Source organism: Cydia amplana, chromosome 20 (assembly GCF_948474715.1).
Source record: "Cydia amplana chromosome 20, ilCydAmpl1.1, whole genome shotgun sequence".
NCBI lineage: Eukaryota > Metazoa > Arthropoda > Insecta > Lepidoptera > Tortricidae > Cydia > Cydia amplana.
Window position 1 is genome coordinate 9,964,632 of NC_086088.1, and position 23,913 is coordinate 9,988,544.

The 23,913-nt window shown below is 35.5% G+C and overlaps 1 protein-coding gene across 3 annotated transcripts in view; it reads right to left on the reverse strand.

Annotated features, from left to right (window-relative positions):
* The window catches only part of LOC134657443 (mushroom body large-type Kenyon cell-specific protein 1), a 256,270-nt gene that overhangs the window by 22,251 nt on the left and 210,106 nt on the right, over positions 1–23,913 (reverse strand). For all 3 annotated transcript variants that reach the window (XM_063512998.1, XM_063513000.1, XM_063512999.1), the window contains 2 exons: positions 12,165–12,293; positions 7,688–7,794 (listed from right to left, as the gene is read on the reverse strand). In XM_063512998.1, the coding sequence (XP_063369068.1) occupies positions 7,688–7,794; positions 12,165–12,293 (236 nt within the window). The remainder of the gene's footprint in view (positions 1–7,687; positions 7,795–12,164; positions 12,294–23,913) is intronic.

Genomic DNA, 23,913 nt, shown 5'->3' on the forward strand with positions numbered 1-23,913 from the left:
CTTTTTGCACGTCGGTTTAATTATAGTTGATTTGATTTGAATTCCCTTCATCTTTACCTAATTTAAATTAAAGGGATGTTTTGTAACTTCACTCATAATCCTTTTTTTCTAACATGGCGATCATATAAAATATGTTTGTGTAATGTAAACTTTATTATCAACTCCGAAATAATGTTAATATAATATACCTGTATGTATAAGCGAAGCTGGTGGCGAAAATTATCGATAATTAAAATTATCCATATAGGAACTCCCTACCTGTTATGAAATTTTGCCCCTAAAATTCCGACTTTGACGCCTTCCTTAACAACTGGCCGAAAGAAGCGCTGAATCGGGAGTCGTGGAGAACCAGGGGAGAGGCCTTTGCCCAGCAGTGGGACACACAAATAGGCTAAGAAAAAAAAAATCCGATGTCTTTTTAAACGACCTTTCACCAATAATCTTTATGTAATTTGTTTAACATAATAATCACCAATGACTTAAAATCATAAAAATGTCTAATTTAACGACATTATCTAGGTAAATGCATGTACAGTGTACAGAACAAGTCAGGTGTACACCAAGGCCGCATGGTGGTTGCATTAGAATTTAAAATGAGACGTCCTTACTATTGTTCGACTCATTAGTGTCATATACTAAGTAATGAGCATATTTAGGCAAAGTATTTGCATAATAATAACGAAGATGTAAGGGTTAGAACAAAAAATGCAACAAAAAGTAACATAAAAGGTGTTCTATATTCTATTTAAGTGTTAATGATAATGACACTCATATTGAATTGAATAGAAGAATTTAGTCGAGAGTGTAGGCCTGAAAATACGGCGTTGCAGGAACAAATAAAGATCTCTATCTACAAAAGATTTCCTTTGGCAGGATTGATCCTTAGGACCCAAGGGTGGATTTAAGAAGTGGAAGTGATTCTGAGTAGAAATAATTTTTAAGAAAAAAAACCGACTTCTATGCGGCCCGGTGAAAGATTATTGTAGATGGTGCGCTATGTAGAAAAGGAGGTAAAACCACCCACTTTTCTAGTAGCATTTCGTTTCTGTAAGGCTCGCAGTTCTAACCTAACCTAACCCACTTTTGTTCGGTTCTGTGAGGATAGCAGTTCAAACCTAACCTAACCCACTTAACGGCGCATGCGGTGCGGTATACGGGGGTTTGAGCGGGAGGGGTTTGGCCTCATCATACTTTATACCTACATTTTATGGTAGGTAATCATAGTAGTTTGTTTAGTTTAGGTATCATAGTGGTTTTCCGGGTCAAGGTCCGGGTCTGTGTCCGAGTCAGGGTCCGGGTCCGAACCGGATCCGGGTACGAGGCCGGATCTGGATCCGAGTCCGGGTCCCAGTCCAAGTCAAAGTCGAAATTCGAAATCACCAAACATGTACTATGCGTCGTTGAAGAGTTCTGTTCTGATCATCATCAGCAGTTCCAGTTCATCAAATGCGACAGTTTTTAATGTTAATGCTTTATTTTATGATGAAAATACAGAAAATTATATACGTGTGCCTTTAAGATTTGAGGAGTTCCCTCGATTTCTCATGGATCCCATGTTCAGAACTTGAGCTTGACATAAATATGGCTTAAAAACCTAACTTGCTTAACAAACATAACGAAAAGGAAAAATCGCCAAACGCGAGCTATGCGTCGTTAAAGAGTTTCGTTCTGGTCATCATCAGCAGTTACACTTCCTCAAATGTTACTTTTTAAATGTATATGCTTGATTTGTTGATTAAAACACAACAATCACTATATGTATGCCTTTAAGATTTGAGGAGTTCCCTCGATTCCTTATGGATCTCATCATCAGAACTCGAGCTTGACAGAAATGTGGCTTAAAAACTAAACTTGCTTAACAAACATAACGAAGAGGACAAATCGCCAAACGTGAACTATGGGTCGTTGAAGAGTTCTGTTCTGATCATCATCAGCAGTTCCACTTCATCAAATGCGACAGTTTTTAATAAAAATGCTTGATTTTCTGATGAAAATACAAAAATCTCTATACGCACGCCTTTAAGATTTGAGGAGTTCCCTCGATTCCTCATGGATCCCATCATCAGAACTCGAGCTTGACAAAAATGTGGCTTAAAAACTTAACTTGCTTAACAAACATAACGAAGAGGACAAATCGCCAAACGTGAACTATGCGTCGTTGAAGAGTTCCGTTCTGATCATCATGAGCAGTTCCACTTCATCAAATGTCACGTTTCTGAATGTATATGCTTGATTTGTTGATAAAAACACAAAAATCACTATATGTATGCCTTTAAGATTTGAGGAGTTCCCTCGATTCCTCATGGATCCCATCATCAGAACTGGATTTTGACAAAAACGGGACCAATCTGTATGCATATACATACAATCAAAAAAAGAATTTTCAAAATCGGTCCAGTAATGACGGAGATATGGAGTAACAAACATAAAAAAAAATAAAAAATAAAATAAAAAAAATAAAAAAAAAACATACAACCGAATTGATAACCTCCTTCTTTGAGATTTGGAAGTCGGTTAATAACACAAAAGTGGCAAAAAAGGTCAGAATATATTAAAAAAACAACGGGTTGCACTCCGGGAGTGCCGGCAGAAGTGAAAACTCAATGATATTGTAACAGTTTTTCGATCAGGTCACGTGTCCGTCTTACGAATTTTCAATCTGTCGGTCACGTGACCTGTCGCGAGTTTATAATTCATAATTCATAATTCATAATTCATTTATTGCGTTTATAATCATGTGTTACATAAGGTCTTACAAAGGGCATTTTACAGCTAGCGTTCACATGAACCCCGTTAGGGTACATAGCAATGTACTTAACTAAAACTTAATACTAAAGTAAATTAGTGAAAAATAATTAAAAATTTAACAATTAATAAAAATATTTTTCATTTTAACTAGTTTACAAAGTAATAGGTTAAATTTAACGTCGACAATAAAATAAATTAGTTCAATTTATGTATAAGTATATAATTATTAAAAAAAATTCATTTAGGTATATGTAATAATTAATAAAAATAAAAATAAATTAATTCATTGTTTAGGATTCAATTGAGTGTATAAGAAAATATGATATACATTTTATTAACATTTATATTTACAAATACCTATATTTTTTAATTCGATAAGGTTGTATCATTTAAAAATTCATTAACAGAGTAATAGCATCTTTTAATTAACAGATCTTTAAGTTTTCGTTTGAACAATTCATCTTTGGTTTCATTTTTTATTTCTTCTGGTATTTTATTCGCTATTAGTATACATCGGTAATACGGACCATTTCTGAACATTGCTAATTTTGAAGCTGGTAATTCTAGCTGGTTTAATTGATTTCGTCTCTGTGATTTTGTTACTTTTTGTTTAAATAAATTCATGTTCTTCCTAACAAATAGAGCTGCTTCCTTAGCTTTCTTAGTTTAACATTTTTTCCCCACCTCAAAAAGTGCACAGCGCCGCTAAAGAAGTTTTCATTTCAAAAATGGCAAAATATAAAGGAAACGATCAAGTTATACCTAGCTGTTAGAATAAAGCAGAATATCCTATTGCCACGATATCCCGGTTCACATCGTTAGAATCGACGTGCGAAGGTCGAGAGGAATACGTGATATAGAAACTTTATTGTTATCCCGTCATAAACTGGAGCGTCTTCTTACGAGTCTACCGCGAAAAACGAAATTCGGAAATTGCGGGGATCTTTCTCTTTTACTCCAATGAAGGCGTAATTAGAGTGACAGAGAAAGATACCGGAAACATTTCGGGGATCTCGGAAACGGCTCTAACGATTTCGATGAAATTTGCTATATGGGGATACGAGGGCGAAAAATCGATCTAGGTCCTAGGATCTTTGAGAAAACGCGCATTTTTGAGTTTTTACATATTTTACGAGCAAAGCTCAGTCTCACAGATATTTGGTACTAATAATATAAATCACATTTTAATTATTTACTATTTTGCTCTTATTATGTATTCTTAAAATGAATATATAGGTATTCATCTTAATGTAGTTGACAGCAAACATATACATACCTATGTAGGTATTTAAGAAAGTACGTAGGTACCTAATATATGTCAAAATCGTAGGTAGGTACACTATTATCGTTTAAGTACAGCCTGTAGACCATCAGTACCTTTAAAACTACGACTTGATATGCCATACAACCAAAGAGCTATCCATTTCAGTACATAAAAACTAAAATGACCTAACTCCATCCCGCACACACGATTATACCCCTAACGTCCTAACAATTAAAATCTAAAACGGCATATAAACACCGTAAAGTTCTGGATACATATTTACTGAAGCTACATAAGGAGTGAGTGACGGTAAGCGTTCTTTATAAAGGTCAGACGCGTCCAGGGTACTTTGAAAAGGCCAGTTGGAATCTAAAGTTAATGCCAGAATTGTGCCTACGAGTAGTACAGTCGCAATCAGATATATCGGAGCAGCCAACCTGTTCACAATATCTGAACACGCACTTTAACGCCCTGACAATAGAGGCGTGTTCAGATATTTGTGAGCGCCTTGGCCGCTCCGATATATCTGATGGCGACTGTACGAGTAGGTAGATGTGGCTGTAGGAAATGAATCAGGGCTATAACCCCGAAAATCGAAGTTCGCAAATTGAGGGCATCTTTTTCTGTCACTCTAATCACGCCTTCATTGGAGTAAAAGAGAAAGATCCCTGCAATTTGCGAATTTCGGTTTTTGCGGTAGGCCCCCAGGAAGAGTAATAAAACTGAACAGTATTTTGAACCCCCGAAGCAAAACGACGGGTGTTATAAGCAGTGTTGGGCATTCAAGAATAAATCATTATTTGAATAAGAACCACCACCTTTCTGTAACACCTATAATTATGCAATAGGTAAATGATTATCTTATCTTAGGTATCTTAATCCGTAAGAATAAATTCATGCCGATTTGATTCCCGTCAAAATTATTCAAATAATTTTGGTCGGGAATAATTCGTTTGTGAAAAAATTACTTAATGAGAATAAGTTACTTATTCTTAAACAAATAAATATATATAAACATGATTTATTATTCTAAATAATATTCCTGGAATAAAAGTGTAATCTGGGTACCAACTATAAGTTTTACTGCTATTCTGCCCTCCTAAGGTAAAAGGCCGTATTTTCAAAGAACACTATATGAAAATACGGCCTTTTACCTTAGGAGGGCAGTATTAATATGTGTGTGTTCGTGTGAAGCAACTTAGCTCTTAAATTGGTAAACCGAGTCGGATGCGGTTTTTTTATTTAAACGCAAATTTTCTAGCGCTGGTTCTTAGACAATTAGACATGTTAAAATCAGTTCATTATCAAAGGAATATTTTAAGTCATTAGTTTTATGAATTTTTTTATACGATGTAAGATTTTTTTCTCCCTACACACAGTATTTTTCTCGATTGCTGCTAAATAATTAACATAAATTGCAATTTAGAATAGGCACTTAACCAATTACCTATATAATAAATTTAATCTCAGCAACACAATACACCTTCATTCATCTCTCATCAATTCACTCGATTCAGACAAATCACGTACCTTAGGGCAAACGGCTATATAATAAACAATTTGAATCGATTGTTCCTACTATCGATACCTACTGTTTTCTGAAGGGCATATAAACTTCATCCCATACTTCTAAAAACGTCTTATGTATCCTGCTTACGTTCAGGCCGTTCCGACTTTTGGAACTATAATGTGGGGCCGCTCGAATGGCATTGAAGTAAATACCATCTAATTTCTTCCCTATAAATCAGTATATAATAGCCCAAACTATTGTTTATTGTGCTAGTTACCTTGGGTTCGCACGATGTTGGCCACTTTTGAATATAGCTTTTGAATTGTTTTGATATATTTACTTGAAGATTATATAAGTGGTTACCATCATAATGGTAGGTGAAGGTTAGCAGCTAAATGCTAGTATAGTTTTGTTTAGGTAAGATTGAATCTTAGTTAAGATTGAACATCAAAACTGTATCGTTTGTAAGTACGCTGTATATGTACAAAGAACTTTAAATTATTTTACACTAGCGACCCGCCACGGCTTTGCACGGGTTAACAAATTATACATAAACCTTCCTCTCGAATCACTTTATCTATTAAAATTGAAGTTTTCGTGGCATTCAGAGAGTGATAATAATGGTTACGTATTAATACACAAGCAACAATACAACAACTAGTGACAACAATAGCAACAGTCATGACGTAGATTTATGTCGCCCACGTGACTGTTGTCTCGGAGTGCACCTGGCTCAGTAGATAGCACTTATCGGCGCTTGTAAGTCCAGGTGGCCTAGCCAAGGTGACAATCGCTTGCGCTTCGCCATCGAATTCTTTGTGTCTCTCTATCACACTTCCACATTAGTGCGACAGTGACAGTTGCGTTTCGATCGCTACGTAACGGAGCGTAAGCGATTGGCACATTGGCTACGCGGCCAGTTACCTCTGTATTCTAATTCTAAAGCGCTGACTAGACGCCGACAGCGACACTCAAAAGACGCTAGTGTGGGATCCCTCTTAAAGTCTTATAAGGCAGAACAGATTTGAACGCCATACCTATCGTGCGCGGCGAGTCATCGTGAACCTTGTCGGAATTAGGGATTGCAAATATTCGAAACTTTCAGATATTCGAATATTCGACTTTTTCGAATAATTATACGAATATTATTAAAAATAAGAAAAGGAACGAGAAATCGGTTTATTATCGTTTTATTCAAAAGCTTTTTTCACATATTGCTAAAACGAATGGTAATGATATTTAGCAGAAATCCACTTAATTGACTAGATTTTATCATCCTACTATGAGATGCCCACATTTATAAATACAAGTAAAACGCCAAAATTAGACGTATTTAATATTTCTAGATAAAACTTATTATAAATGCGTCGTTGCGTGAAATAATATAACTTTAACCATCCAAACACACAAATATGTAGGATTTTTTTTTGTAGGTAATTATTTTCCGATTTAAATTAACTTGTAGTCATTCAGAGGCCTGTAGGCCTTTAATTCCATTGTATTTCGAATCTTTATTGACTTTATTTGCTTTGGCAAGTTTTTATTCCTAATGGTCGGCTAATTAATTATATAATATTGGAATATTTAAGGGAAAAAGTTAGTTGACTACTGGGTGGATTATTTGTCAGCTAAAGGTGCATGGTTAGATTACCAAGTTGGGCAGGTTTGGTATGATTAAATTTGAGAATTGCGATAAGTGGCAAGGTTTAGACTTCAAAAATTCGCTTAACGTACGCTTGTACTGAATAAATAGAATGACTTTAACTTAAAACTTACGCACTGTAAAAATAAATAAAAATAACTTTTTGATTTCGTTTTCTTTTAAATTGAGTTAGGTTTCACTGTATTCACGAAGTCTATCGAGAGGAATACAATAAAAATATTATTTCCTTCGTATTTGGGTACCTACCGTTCCTCATTCACTGTAAATACCCGGAAAACACACAGAAACTGTAACTACAGCGGATGACATAGATTTTTTTATAGTAATAAAAATATTCGAATATTCGAAACCACAGCGGCCGAATATTCGAATATAAAAACAGGTCGAATATTCGACAAATTCGAATTGCAAGCCCTAGTCGGAATGCACGAAGGTTGATATTGGGTTGTAGCGGCGCGCGTCAGTTGTCTGTGGCGGTCAATAGGTTAAAAGGTTTGTTTACCTGTCAGGTAGCCGGGGAGCTAGCCTCTGCATCAGCCACGCCTGCGACAGCGCTGGCGGCACCAGCCCCGTGCCCAGCGCGGCCAGCGTCGCGATCATCTGCTGCAGCTGGAAGTTGAAAATATGGTCAAACGAACTTATCAACAACATAATATATTTATTATAGTATTTTTTAAACTCTATGCATAGGCAGTGGGGAGACACTCCTGACTTCGGGCAAACTCGGCTCCGTTCGGCTAAGCATTGCTCCGAGCAATTATTAGGGTTGACACAACTTGACGTCCCTTTGCGTGCACGACCACAGATAAGATAATGACTTGAATTTCGACAACCCTAAATAGCCGAAAGGGATAAGTTAGAAAGGGATATCCCCCTCGACCCTGAACCGCTGTCAAACTTCGGCTTTCTAGGAAGTGTCCTTTCTGTACGGTAGTATACTATTACTTATTCTGTGGCATAAGTATACGCCGACAGGTGTATATTCAAAACAATTTTGCGAGATTTGGCGTTTTTAGGTTATAAATTATATGGAAATGACACCTATCCATCGATTTGTAAAGCACATTAGGTATGCGTAGGTACACCCCAGGTCAAAAGCATGGAAACTAGCTTGCGTACCTATTTTATATTGGGAAAATATAGTTGAAAATAAGGAGACAACTTACAGGAATTGATTCTCTACTACGGCATTCAGTGTGATATTAAATTTAACTAAAACTTTAACAGATGTATTCTCAACGTGTTTTGCATTAAGCTGCTCCTCAGTGAAAAAATCACGCTCCGTTTAAAATGCTGTGCTTAAAATAAAAACAAGAGAACGTACGTACAATGACATTACATGTAACAGTTCTGCATGTAATGTCATTGAGTTAAATGAGTGGCCATCTAAATCTTACGGTCACGTGATCGTCTTACGCTGTCTCGAGTTTAAAAAATTTTTCCCCACCGCAAAAAGTGCACAGCGCCGCTAAAGAAGTTCTCACTTCAAAAATTGCGTTAAGCCGAAAACATAACATTAAATGTATTATATTTGATAATTCGCACATATTTACGTGCTCTGAATTATGCAGGTTAAAGTAAATGGCTTACCCTACGTAATACGCAGCTAAGAATCCGAAATAATTGACCGATATAAACATTCATCCATTGTCAATAGCAATGACACGTCCAAAATGACTATTATGTGGTTTAGGTATGACTTGCGAAACAGAAACCGAATTATTAACCAAAAGGTTTACTTTACCACGGTAAGTAGATATTTTGAAGGGACAGAGTGTGGGTTTTGATATTATGGCGCACGCAGAAAATCCCATAAAGATAAAACAACATTTAAAAAAACTTTAGCTATTCCGGCGAACAATTTAAAAAGTTTATTTTAAGTCCTGTGTATCTGTAGGCATAGACATAATATGTAAACTAGACACGCTATCTCGAACAAATTCTGTCCGCCATGTATCCGCCATTTTCGGCGTTTGACGTCTGTCACTAAGGTGAAGAATAAGCGTATCTAGGCCAGAGGCGAAACTGTTATGACAGCTGCTCATATTCTGCCTACGTACAGGGTTATTTTTAGTCACCTGCAATATTATACGACGTGAATATATAGGTGATACTGTAGGTATCTATATTTAGATGCACATTATGTGATTGACAGTTATTTCCGTGTGACATCAGTCAAATAATCACATTAATGGAAACTTTCCTTATAAGATAATAAATTCTCAATGAGATAATAAATTCTTAATTAGATAATAAATGTCTTAACTTAAACCATAACAATGTAATGTTTGACGATCATGATGAGAAGATAAACATACTTTTGACGAATGTAGCAAATTTATAGTGTAGTGTGTGTGATGTGTGTGTGTGTGTGTGTGAAATCTAAATCTATATCAACACTCAATTCGTGATCCAAACAACGTTGTAATGTAAACAAAACCATATATTGAACTTTTCAGCATATTTACAGTTTCCAATACGATTTGTTGGTGAAGCTTCAATTCTCATCTCGTGTCTCTCAGGACACCTTTGTTTCCGCTTGTTTTTCTGTTTCTAATAATAAAATGTATGTATGGCTGGTATCGGACAGCATGCGGGGGAAGTCTAGATAATGGGTGTTCATATTTTTTTTAATATAACTGAACAAATAGGGTAGGTGCGTTAGTTTTCGTCCAGCTCTAGTTTTCGTCCACTTGACGAAATTTGAATATAAACCTACATTGCTGCACAAATTTCGACTTATTGCAATCCTTAATGTCTAAGCAATATATCTATCTACATAAAATTATATTTCAAATTAAATATCAAATATATTATTTGCTAATCTGTCAAGTGGACGAAAACTAGAGCATGAACGGAAACTAGCGCAATGACCCTATACCTATAGGCTTTCTACAAAAACACTCAAAAGTACATTGATAAGTATGAACTGTTGACCTACATGACCCGACTCCGTTTTAATTGTAAGCATTTCTTTAACTTGCCGTCGAGTTAAGTAGTTCTTTATTATGACTATTATGAGTCGGTCAAATCTTAGAAGCAAATTAGAACCATTTTTGTTTTATTAAAATATTTTGATACCATCGAACTGACTCGATAATATAAAGACCAAAAAGTAAAACGCAACCTCATTGAGTTATTATAAGTCACAGCCAAAGTGGCTTAAGTCGTTGTAATATATTATTGATCATTATCATCATTCAATTCATTGAACGGTAATTTTCAAACATCAGCGAAAATAAGCAAAGAAACGTATATACCTCGTCAGCTTTCGTCATCAAATCTGCAATCCTTATACAAGAACTCCAAAACAACACAAAAAAATCAAAAAAGAACTAAATTTAAATAATTAAAATTTAAAATGATCTCTGAAATTGTTCTCGATGTTATTCAATGAATGCCTAAAACCAAACTAACAGCGTCACAGTTTATACCTGTTTACACAGTTTATTAGTTTATCATGTTTTTCCCATTTAAACCGCAATAGGTATGTCATTTTGAGGTAAAACGATTCGTTTAACAGAGTGTTTTCCCTAAAATGATCCTGTCGCAAAATAGTCTTTTGAGGTCAAAAAGTCACTAATTTCATTATGTAATATGGACCTCTAGTTCGTGAATAAAACAACGTATTTTTAAGTTTTTTGTAGTTTGATTAGGTATTTTTAAGATTTTAAGCGATGTTTCATGTGCCTTTTAAGGCAAGGTATCTACATTTTGAAACTTTGATAACCCAATAGCAATTTTCGTGGAGAAAAACTTTTTGATATAATACTACATATTCAGTTCCTTCTCAAAAAGGAGTTACTGGCGATAATTTGGGGTTAAATTAACGTTGTAGGTCCGTAGGTTTGGAATTTAAAAATATTAATTTTTTGCTATATTACCTACCAGGTGTTCGTAGTAGAGTCCATAAATATCTTTACAAGCCAACGTCCCAAAAATATATTTACACGCCCCTAAGCCACTGACAATAAGGTCGTGTAAATATATTTGTAACGTTGGCTTGTGAAGATGTCTGCGAGTTCACAGAGAGTAGAGTAGAATGACTGGCGTGTTTTCAAGTTTACCATAATTTACCTAAACAACGTCCTCTAAGATTTTATTTCTTAATTTATCCTGTGTTATTTCCTCCACAGAACACACAAGATGACTGTATCATAATTTTATGACAGTTAAAAATTACGCGCTCCGCTAATTACGCAGGAAATGTGCAACTGATCAATACGTCACTAAACCTTGTCATGAATTATTTCAAGGTTCCTTGCAAAATAGAATTTAAAAAATGCTTGTTGATGTATGAGAATACCAGGTCCTGACATACAGACAATAATATGTTTTTATAGCAAACATTGCAGCAGATGTGGAGCTGAATTTTAGTGATAGTTTTATGTTTTCACCTGAAAGCTGAGGTAGGGGACAATGTTTCTAGAAGTGCCTACTTGTGGAAAGTGTGTGTGTGCTATTGCCTTGGATCTTTGCGTTTTTAGACTCTTCATGCAATCCTCCAAGCTTCCAGCTTACCTGTGCAATAGCCTGCGGACTCTGCGCCTCCAGCTGCATCTGCAGCAGGTGTTGCAGCACCTGGGGGGAGCGGCCAGACTCTTCGCGCGGAGACGGAACTACTGTCGGACTCGGAGAGACTCTTCATACAATCCTCCAAGCTTCCCGCTTACCTGTGCAATAGCCTGCGGACTCTGCGCCTCCAGCTGCATCTGCAGCAGGTGTTGCAGCACCTGGGGGGAGCGGCCAGACTCTTCGCGCGGAGACGGAACTACTGTCGGACTCGGAGAGACTCTTCATACAATCCTCCAAGCTTCCAGCTTACCTGTGCAATAGCCTGCGGACTCTGCGCCTGTAGCTGCATCTGCAGCAGGTGTTGCAGCAGTTGAGGGGGAGCGGCTGGATTCTTCGCGCCGGAGACGGAACTACTGTCAGACTCGGAGAGACTCTTCATACAATCCTCCAAACTTCCAGCTTACCTGTGCAATAGCCTGCGGACTCTGCGCCTGCAACTGCATCTGCAGCAGGTGTTGCAGCAGTTGGGGGGGAGCGGCGGCCGGACTCTTCGCGCCGGAGACGGAACTACTGTCGGACTCGGAAGCCGGACTCTGGAACAAACGAACAGCGTTTAAAAATCTTAATTAGGCATCAAAACTGCCGAAAAAGCTGGTTAAATAAAGATTTTTTTCTGCAAATATAATCATGCGTATCGTATATGATCACAAATGGATGTACTTAGTAGCATCAAAACATTTTAGCCTTTCATCGATTTTTTTAGAAACTCGTGTTTTTCCAAAGAAAGCGGGTAAAGTGGTAAAGTTATTTTTACGTAGTAGGGTCGTACACGGACATGATGAGGGCCAGAACTCCTTCCCTTAGGGTCAATTTACACATCCATACTTATTTAGTGTTAAGTGCGAGACGAATCAGACCTTAGAGGAGTTTGAGGAATATAATGAAATTAATACAGCGCCTTACTTAGAGGTAAGGTTGATGAAATATAAACTGAGCCAATCTCTCGAACAAGTTCGGCTCACTTTATATTTCATCAACTTTACATAATATATTTCAAGCATATCTAACTTTTAAATTTACTAAATATGTAGACCAGTCATAGAAATAATTTCAAGATATGCAAAATCCACAACGCAGTCTTCGTCAATGTGATCAAGCAAATAAAACACCCGCAACACGCTTCGTCAAAATAACTATTGGTTAATAATTGTGGAGAAAAAAAAAACGAATACGTCAATGAAAACCGTGAAATGAAACAACAATAGCATCAAATTACCCCATCGTTTCCAGCCAATCAAAATGTCCTCAGCTGATCGTAATTAATTCTGATTTGCAGATTAAGGTCGTACGTACAACTGGCTTAGTTCTGTCTGTCAAAGACAGTTAATTCTTGAGGTTTGGTGGCACAGGCAAGACATCCTCTAGACTGAGCATAGTAACGCTACCCCCTCTGCCACTATATACGGTAGTTTTACTCCTTCTTCGAGTCAAAGTGTCAGTATCCCGTGCCGTGATTGGTCCGTGTCTTTGAACGGACTAATCACGGCACGGGATTCGCTCACCTCGTCCCCCCGCACCCCCGTATTTTTGGCAGCATCGGTTTCATGAAGTAATTGCTCTAAACTCCGTCTAGAGGATAAACCTAGTCTATGTTTGGTGGTTACGAAGGCTGATTGCTGTTGTATTTAGGTATACATAATTAAATTAAATTAACATTTCAATCAAGTGAAAAGCGGTTAGCGTCCTTTTTGCGTTTTTACAAGAAAACGTGAATCAAAAATAATTGCTTTATTTATTGCTAGTTTACACCAGGGGCCAAAAGTATGGACACAAGTTTATACGACAATAAAAATCTATGATATTCATGCAATGGATTTTTATATTACTCATAGACAAAGAAAATTAAAAAAATATAATTATATAACATTTTAAAAATATTTACCTACTCAAATTCTGGTTATTTAATTGCAAATTCAACATTTTGCAAGGCAATTAGTAAGGGCGATATCTGACTTTGCAGATTCCTATTTTTAGTACGTTTCTATTTCGAAATACAGGTATTTTCTATTTCGGGTACCTACAAATTACGAATTATGTTTCACCATACGAAATATACGAATTGAGTTTTGTAAAAAAAACAGAGCAAGCTTAAAAAAAACCGGACTAATTAAGAACCATCTTTTAGAACTCAAAAAGGATAATCGGTACCGTTGCCAACATACAAAAACCATTCCATAATATGAGTGACGTGCTTCAACCTTGCCGGCCCGCTAATCGTGTCCACCTTGAATATTAACTAGCGCCTCCAACAGCAAAATTCCTAACTGACAAGTTTTAAACCTTATTACAGTGACATAAGGTATATCTGTGATCAGTTAAGAATGTTGGTGTTAAGTGCAACTAGTGCATAACATTAGGCCACGTGATTTGGGGTCCGAAATAGAAAGGCTTAAGTACTTTTGCCATTCTAGATGAGTTTCGCTTACGTTGTTTAGGTGGGCCCAAAATTTTAGTACCTATGTCTTCTCTGTGGACATCATGAAATAAATGGATTTTAAAGCCTATTTTTTTTAGCTGGACTCTAATAGGCAAGTTCAACTTGAAAACCTTCTAGTTCTTATAAGTTTTATTTTAGGTAAATACCCAAATCGTTAACTTCTGTAATGTCCACAGGATAGTCGCCGTTTTGGAACGTTTTTGACCCATCAGGTAGGTACCTTCTCAAAATGCCATGGTTTAATATTGACAGCGTGTTAAGGACAATATCTTTCACTTTCTAATTTCATTTCCACGCTGTAAAGTGACATCCTTCATACCCTTGTACCTTTGCTTCTGGTAATATTCCATAGTTTAGGCTTAGTATTTGTATTAATGAAAATCCTGGTTCCCAAAACTTTTTGTAAGCTTTTCCAACATTGTCCATATACCATGATAGTCATGATAGTAGTAAATTAACCGGCTATCTAAGCCCAAGACGGAATGTTTCCACGATAAAAGTGAAATCTACATGGTGTCGTATCGCCACAACGAAACAATGCAAACTGGAGGCGTTTTTCGTACTTTTAAAATATGAAATTAATGTGATATTCAACGGTTTCACTCACTTGAATTTTTAGTCGCTATTGGCGACATTTTTAAAATATGTCTCACGAAAGTTTAATATCGATAATGTGATATTACTGTGATTGCGTTACTCTTGCACCAATATCTAGGTGTGAGCAAAATGCACTGAAATTAGGTAAGATCAGATTATACAATATCAATATCATATTTAAAAAATCTGAATATGCCTCCTACCGTTTGGCGACTAGCCAGATAGATAGACAGTGGTTCCTATTTTCGCGGACCTGGCATTATCCCACCATTGAATTGAAACCATTTTCAGCCCTAAAATTTGTACTTCCATAAAATAGAATTCACGAAATAGAGCCAAAAATTTTAACTTTGGGCCCGATTCGGATTTTGAACTAGACATCTAATAGATATCTATTAGACATCACCAAGATACGACAACAATATTTTTAAGATCTTGCCTGTCAAATTTGACATTTCCGCGATTCTGGAGATACTCTTGAACGATTTCCACAATGTCTCGTTAATGTCTCGTGTGTGTCAACGTCTCGTTATGTATTTTTAGATCTCAAAACGATCTTAATACGATAATTTAACGTAAAAGTGACATTGGTTGCCCGAATTGAGCTTCAAAAGATATCTAGTCGAAATCTAAACTACCAGATATCTAGTACATACGAGTATCGTATCGTTCTCTTCTCTAGAACGGATCTTGTTTTCCGAATACCGCGGTTTGTCATTTTAACAAAAGCTACCTCAAATTTTCATTCGAATTATTTTAATCGTCAAAATTAGATAGTCGTATGACGAATTATATTATGGTTATGCCTCGGGCACTATCTTATTTTTCATTTCTTAACACTGACATATTTTTTATTCAATTTATTACTTTTTCAAATAATTATTATTATACCTATAGTTAGACTTTAGGTTTAGAGTATAGAGTCTATATATATATATATACGAGGGGTATTCAAAATATTCTCGGTATGAGAATGAAAACAAACAAGTACGAAAAGTTTGATATTTTTATTTTTCAATATACTCCCCCCCTATGTTCATACACTTAAAAGATCGATCAATTATTTTTTTTAATCCCTCGTAAAAATATTTTTTATCTTTCGTGTAAAAATGCTCCTCCACTGCCGCCTTCAATGCTTCATCGTCAGAAAATTTATTTCCACGCAGATCCTTTTTAAGATTGGGGAGCAAAAAGAAGTCGCTGGGGGCTAAGTCCGGACTATACGGTGGGTGAGTAACAGTTTTAAACCCACGTTCAACAATAGCTGCCTTGGCAATATGAGCAGTATGGACGGGGGCGTTGTCATGCAGAAGCAGAATACCTTTGGTTAACTTTCCTCGCCTCTTTTCTTTAATTACATCCTTTAATTGACGTAGAATGTTAGCGTAGTACTGTCCTGTGATATTTACACCTTTTTCTTTATAATCGATTAGTAATACTCCTTCACAATCCCAAAATATCGTGGCCATGACCTTGCCAGCTGAAGGGATGACCTTCAACTTCTTGGGATGAGCTGAACCCTTAATGTGCCACTGCATGGACTCTTGTTTACTCTCTGGGTCATAATGATGAACCCAGGTTTCATCTCCAGTAACTATTCTTTGCAGCACCTCATCAGGATTTTCACCGCACAGGTCAATAAAATCGGAACAACAAGCTACACGCATGTCTTTTTGAAGCCGAGTCAGCATTCGCGGAACCCATCTTGCACTTACTTTTGACATATTAAGATGGTCATGTATAATATCATATACGGTACCAATAGAGAGATTGGTTACTTGTGCTATAGATTTTACCTTCACTCGACCATCTTCCAATATAAGTTTTTCCACTTTATCAATATTTTCTTGTGAAGTAGCTACTACAGGCCGGCCAGGTCTAGGGTCATCTTCAATACTCTCCCTTCCGCGTTTAAACTCGCTTGACCACTTTTGAATGGTAGATAAAGAAGGAGCAGACTCACGGTAAACACAATCCATTTCCTCTTTTATGGTTTTTTGATTTTTACCCTGTTTTGTCAAGAATTTTATCACGCATCGATGTTCTAATTTAGTTAACATTGTCAATTCGCACAGGATGTTCATGTTTGTTCAGCAATTGCAGAAAAACAAAAGACTATCTCGGTTCGAATTATACTTTTTTTTAATGTCAATGAATAAACCTTAGCGGCCAGTAACGAAAGAAATTTTAGAAGAGGTCGTAAGATATCAATACCGAGAATATTTTGAACGCCCCTCGTACATATACCTACTCTATGTCAAAAATTATGCCGAGTGCGTTAATAAAAACTATTCTAAATTCAAACGGCCCATTAACCGGTTCCCACGACCGCCATCTTGCGCGTCCTCGGCCGCCATTGGCCGAGGCCGTTTAGAATTAGAATGTGTACCCTACCATTTGGAGACCGGTAAATTATGTGGCTGGTTTTTGTTCCAAGTTCAAATAACAGCTGGCGGACGGACGTTAGAAAATGGTGATGTAGGTTTATTGTTCGATAATTGATGGGACGTTTATTTTATTATATTAAATAGGTATGTTTAAGAGCAAATTTATACATTGTGAGATAAGTAGTACCTAATAAACGATTGTATTAGCTTAGTTAATCAATTATTATAAATAAAATATATTTGGTAGTCAGCGAAATAAATTTTGGTAGTCAGCGAAACCATGTTTTAGCTCGTAAATAGACCTATAAATTTAAAAACTATATAAAAACTACTTTGGAGTTTAAACAATTTTCTGTTGTATTGTGAAAATTGTGTTATCGAAATTACACCATACACGAAAAAAAAACCTATTTTCATATTTAAAACTTCTAAATTTAAAATAAAGCCGTTTAAATTTATGCTATACCTCGTATCGTCAGATAGTCATATCTTATTGGATCTACCTCGGTTTTGAATTGATAAATCTAGCATTATTTAACTCAAGGCTATAATTAATTCTAGATAATTACCTAGAATATCATATATATACATTTATTTGCTAGTCAAACTGGTTGTTTGTTAGGAAACAAAATGGCCGTTTGATTATTCAGAGGAAAACATTTATGTATACTAATTAAAATATTCTAGAGACAAACCAAAGAAAGTCTGCAGCGCTAGATTAAAAGTAGTTTTTAAAAATCAGTATGCGACAACACCACAGAAAATGGATTAAATAGTCTTGATACTTGTGAAATTTCTACCATATTTACCGTCTATGAAAAAATTAAGCTGTATGCACAGCTTAATTTTTATGGTAAAATAAATTTCATTCCAACAATAGATGTCACTATTAATATGTAGACATATACTAATATTGATAAATAATATTGGGAGAATGTGACATTTGGCTTCATCAAAATTAATAACCTTTTGTAATATCCGCGACGGCGGTAAATAGGTACAGAGGGCCTAACGCGAACACCGAAGTTCTCAATATGCGAGCATCTTTCTCTTTTACTCCCATTAAGGCGTAATTAGATTGACAGAGAAATTGCCCGCAATTTGCGAACTAAGTAAAGTTTTCGGAAAAACGAAATAAACCATTAAAACAATAAACATATATTAAAAATTAATTTTAGCTTTATCTAGTAGGTACCCATGCCGTGAGCATAAGCATGGAGGTTGTGGGTTCGAGCTCAAAACCCGGCTAGTACCAATGAGTTTCTCGAAATGTTAGAGGAAGTTCATAAGTATGCCTATACCTATTAGGTGTGTTCAATTTGCTGTGAAAACTTAGTCTAAACCAATATTATATTATCTAAGTAGGTACATATGGTGAAGTATTAAGATGTTTCATTCCACTTACCCGTCATCAACTCCAAATTTTGTAAACATTGTCGTTTTTCAGCTTGAATCGCCTCGTGCTGACTTTTTACAAGTGTAAAATTATTCGTCATGCGGAAAAGTAACTCCCGCACGCCGGTTTTGTAAGGTTTCACCATGTTTATTCCGTTCATCACAAAACACAATGAATATTTAAACGATTTTGACAAACAGATACCATAGTGCATGACGTTTACTGACTGCTTAAAAAACATTGCCATATGTAGTTTTTTAATTCGATGTCAAATTATTGCGCTGCAGACTTTCTTTGGTTTGTCTCTAAATGACTAGCGATCGACATAATTACCTATGTGATAACTAACCAGTTCCTACTTCTACGGTTTTCAACGCTGAATATATAAATAGCAGTTCTTATGAGCAAAGTAAGAAATGTTTTTGACTTATTATTATATACCTAAGCAGAGAAAAGCAGTATTATCGGTGTTTTTATATTTACCTAGGTATTTTAGTAGTATTAATCAATACTTATTGGTAACTTAATACCTACATCTGAATAAGATTAGAAATAAACGAAATATATTTGTCTCACTTTTTACTACTGTTGTACTCGTCGAATATTCATATTGTACAATTTAATAATGTGTAAAAATCGTGATAGTTTAAATCAGTGTTCTTTATACTGATATTCAAAAATATGTGTTTAAAAAATCTATGAGCATAAACGTGTACTACTCTGAGCATTTCTCAAATAATTTGTACATTTCGATCACATCTTAGATTTCTATAAAAATTGGTATGCTGGTAAAGTACATGAAGCTGAACAACTTCCACCATATTTCCCAAAATGTCTAAGAAAGTTTGTATGAACTTCCTTTTTTGTTACCAGATTTCCTTACACATTTGGTAACAAAAAAGGAATGTTTCATACAAACTTTCTTGGACATTTTCGGAAATTTGGTGGAAATTGTTCAGCTTCATGTACTAAAGTACCAGCATACCAATTTTTATAGAAATCTAAGTTGTGATTGAAATGTACAAGTTATTTGAGAAATGCTCACCTATTGATAGTTTATCAAAACTTGATGTAGCACCTAGTTAGATATGTTGTTTTTGTATATTTAAATAGGTATGTTAACAAGTCTAATCGACTATTTTATACTGCTATTTAAATTAATTTTATTCGAACTTTAGAACAGCGTTGACATTAACTTGTAACTAATTTATGTGTTTATTAATTACTCATCTAGTACTCTAGTCTAGGCAACTTAACTTGCGTCATACAAGACCTAGCACAGGAAATGAAAACAACTAATTAACGAATAGTTAAATGGTGAATAGCTAGGTTTTTAGCTTGTTATATTTTTCCGTAAGAATTTATCGGAAGCAAAAATTGTTTATTTTCCTTGTTAAATATTTCCTTTGTTTATTTCTTATCGAATACTTGATAAAACATTTAAGTCCTAATATGGTAGTGGCTGTTCTTATTTTCGCATATTAATATAATTCATATCAATAAAATGATCATATGTATTCACGAGCTAAGAGGATGATGATGATGATGATTCACGAGCTAAGAAAAATAGTTCAAAATATATATTAAAGCTATAACATAAATAAAGTCTTGTTGATATAAGTAATTAATGTGGATATAGTTATTTGTACAACAAGAGATCAAAGTTTGATATTTCGTCGAGTGCTTATTTTGAGTCCCGTGCAAGCGAAAGATTCTATACTACGAGCGTAGCGAGTGAATCTAATTTAGAATCTTGAGCGTAGTAAGGGACTCAAAAGCGCACGAGATGTAAATAACTTTGATCTCGTGTAGTTCACAAAACTTTTCACCTCAGCAGTGAGAACATATTAGAGAACCCGAACAATGTATTCCTTCTTCATCACTTACCTCTATTCACTCATGTTTTCTTAAGATATACCAACAATTAAATTTTCACCTCAGCAGCTCGAAAAAGGGTACTTTACTACTTAAAAACAGTGAACATAATCGCATTTTGCTCACTGGGTGAGGAAAATCGCATTTTGCTCATTTTGTCTCACTCAGTGAGCAAAATGCGATTTTGCTCACTGTTTTTACGTAGCAAAGTACCCTTGTTCGAGCTGCTGAGGTGAAAATTTATATTTATTAGGTACAAATAATTGGTTGCATTAAGTATCGAAAACAAATAAAATTTAATTATTATTTGAAACTGTAACCTGCGTAAATGGTGGAAAAACTTATAATAAATAAATAAGAGCATTAATTCTTTTCCTTTGCTAAATTGAACTAAAATACTTACGTAGGGTTATTGACGTTTTAGAGGTTAGTTTTTACAATTTGTTTTTAAATTCTTGTTTCTTTACATAGTCTCTTACCTAATGGTTAACTCTGTGCATATGACTCTGTGGACTATGTATTATATTAATGTATAATATTTTTAAAACGAACTATAGAAGATATAATAAATTAATTAAAAAGTGTTTTCCATAAAAGTATAAAACAGCCTTTTACAAACTGAACTTACTTTGAGCCAAGATTAAACGCGAAACAAAACGAACAATTTCTGACGTTTAAATCTCACTCCCTCGCAAAAACCGCTTTTTTTCAAATATCACGGCACCGTACATCATAACTGCTTACCAACATGACAATCGTACAAAGAAAAACGTTCAAAAACAACAAACACCCAACTAACCATGAAATCTCATGTGTTTCATGTTCCGTTCCACGCAAAACTCAAAGCACAAAGCTTTCATTACGAGCATTTCCGCTTAAACAAAAACGAAACGCCAGCGTGAGAATAGTGTTCGAAAATTGAATTTGGAATGTGGTATGTGAACGCGCGCGTTTTCTTTTTTTTCTTTTTTTTTTCGTGAGCGGCATAGATTAGTCAAGGCGTTTGTGCACTGAGCCTATTTGGTCGCACGTGGCAAAGGGGTGGGTCTCGAATTTTCCGAGGTTTCCACCCCTCCACGGACCGCCCCTATAGGCTTTTCTGTCCGGCCTATGCTGTTTAACCGATCGGCTAGGGGAACTATGGAGTCGGATTTATTTATTTTAAAATACATTTTTAATGCTACATTTTATTATGATTGTAGTAACATAATATTACGTGTGTTTATTTTATAAAGTAGTACCTAATGAAAATTTACCCACCGTATTAAACAAACTTATCACATTTAGTGTGTTTTTGTAAAATACATTTAAAGCTTGTTTCAACTATTGCACGTTTTTGTGTTTAATCTGCCGATTTACCGAGGGTTTATTTATTATACTTAGAACTAGGTATTCATTCATAACTAACAAGTGTTACAAAATAATTTAAATTACATTCATGCCATATTTTACGACACACCTTTACATCCAGCTAACGCAAAAACTATTCCAACTCATTATCAAAGATGGCGTTAGAATTTCAAAGAATCCCATAATAATTACATGCCATAGAGTAATTACAAGCAAAAACTTCCCGCCTTATAAGGAAGTTTGAAGTGCATAGATAAAAAGCATAAAATAAAAGCTATTATGGCAGAAAAGGGAATTATAGCCTTAAGCAGTAATTTGGAGTTACGACTCGAAAACCCGACGGTATAAAAGTTACCTATAATACTTGTGAGTGAATTACATTTTCACGCATCATACATTTTTAGAGTTCCGTTTGATATTGAACCGGAACACTTTTTGTAAGTACCTAACTATTTATTTTTTATAATTTACATATAATGATATACATATACTTGGTCAACCAGATCTTGTCAGTAGAAAAAGGCGGCAAATTTGAAAAATGTAGGCGCAAAGGGATATCGTCCTATAGAAAATTTGAATTTCGCGCCTTTTTTTACTGACAAGATTTGGTTGACCATCTATAGTAAAAATGTACAGTTTTGAAACTATGTCAAATAGTAACCTAAATTTAAGTAAAACTTGGCATGATATTAGAATTTCAACACATAATTTGATTATAATTTTATTTCAAAGTAAGTAGTCCTCTACAAATTTACTTAGTCCAAATTTGATCACTAGAGAGACCTATATGTGTATATAGGTATTGTAAATAAAGATGTATTCAAGCACTAACCTTCGTTTCACGACGCCATACCAAAAAGGTATGTTTTTGAAATCATCGGTTTTAAATTTAATTTACATACCCACAAATGACCGTATAAAATTAATTTTCCTTAACAAATTTAAAACCTGTATATCTCCAAAACCGTACTATATTTAACTACCGTTAGCTCCCATTGCCATATTACTGTGAATCCGCTACGTCACAGAACCATCATTTGAACTCCCGCGCACGCCCGACTGCCGACTACTCTGTAATTACAGAATATACCTTATTCGTTATGTTTAGACGAGCAGGTGAAGACACAACGTTAATGCATTCATTTAAGTACATTCCCTATTTTAATTGCGCGTAAAATTAGGTAAGTTTAGATATCATGAAAAAAGTAAAATACGTGAAGTCAGTGATGTGTTTGATAATTGCTATTTTAATCGTTAGGGTACAAGTTTTATGCAGTTTCTCGAGGTAGTGATAAGTGTATAGCTTTTTATATTCAGTTTTTAGTAACATATTATGAATTTGTACAGTTGTGATAAAATAACAGTGTGTTAAGTTGTAATGTCCTTTCATTTACATCACTTCGGCGGTAAACAAGCATAACAACAGCCCACTACTTAGTAAACGTTTACTGTTAACCTCTGGACGCAAGCATGTGTTATCACATGCGCGTTGTCAACCCTTAAAAAGCAATACCCTCCTTTCTTTGAAGAACCCAATATTTTAGTAATACCAAGGAAAGCTCTCTGAAAACGCACAGCGTCCATTATTGTTCAAGGGTGTGACGATGACGTCACTTTTACATGAAGTGCAAAATTAATCTCATTCCGCAAACTCAAAAACATTTTCCACAACCATTTTCAAAACCACCCACTTCGCTCCTAAATTACATTTATTAAAAAGCTAAATAAACACAAAGCCCACTCCACTCTATTCTCTGTTCCTGCCTACTTTTCGTTCAACGCCTACACGTTCACTATTTTACTAAACCCCATTCAAAACGGAGCCTTGCTCCCCGCATTTACGTTTCAAATTAGCTTGCAGCCGTTTATACGCACTCTGTCTCTTTTACTCGTATTAATCAAAATGTGAGTTTTCTACTTTGACGTAGAATCGTAGCAAATGGATAAGGCATTGTTCCATAAATTGAAACTATGGTTTGATAAGCAGCCAGCATTGGGAGATCTTCCCCTCCCCTCCCTGTAATACAGAGGGCGGGTGTTTAAGGGGGTATTGTTAGGGGTTGTAGGGGTCTTTTGGCGTTGGTTGGGCCTAAGCTTGGTTTAGACAAGGT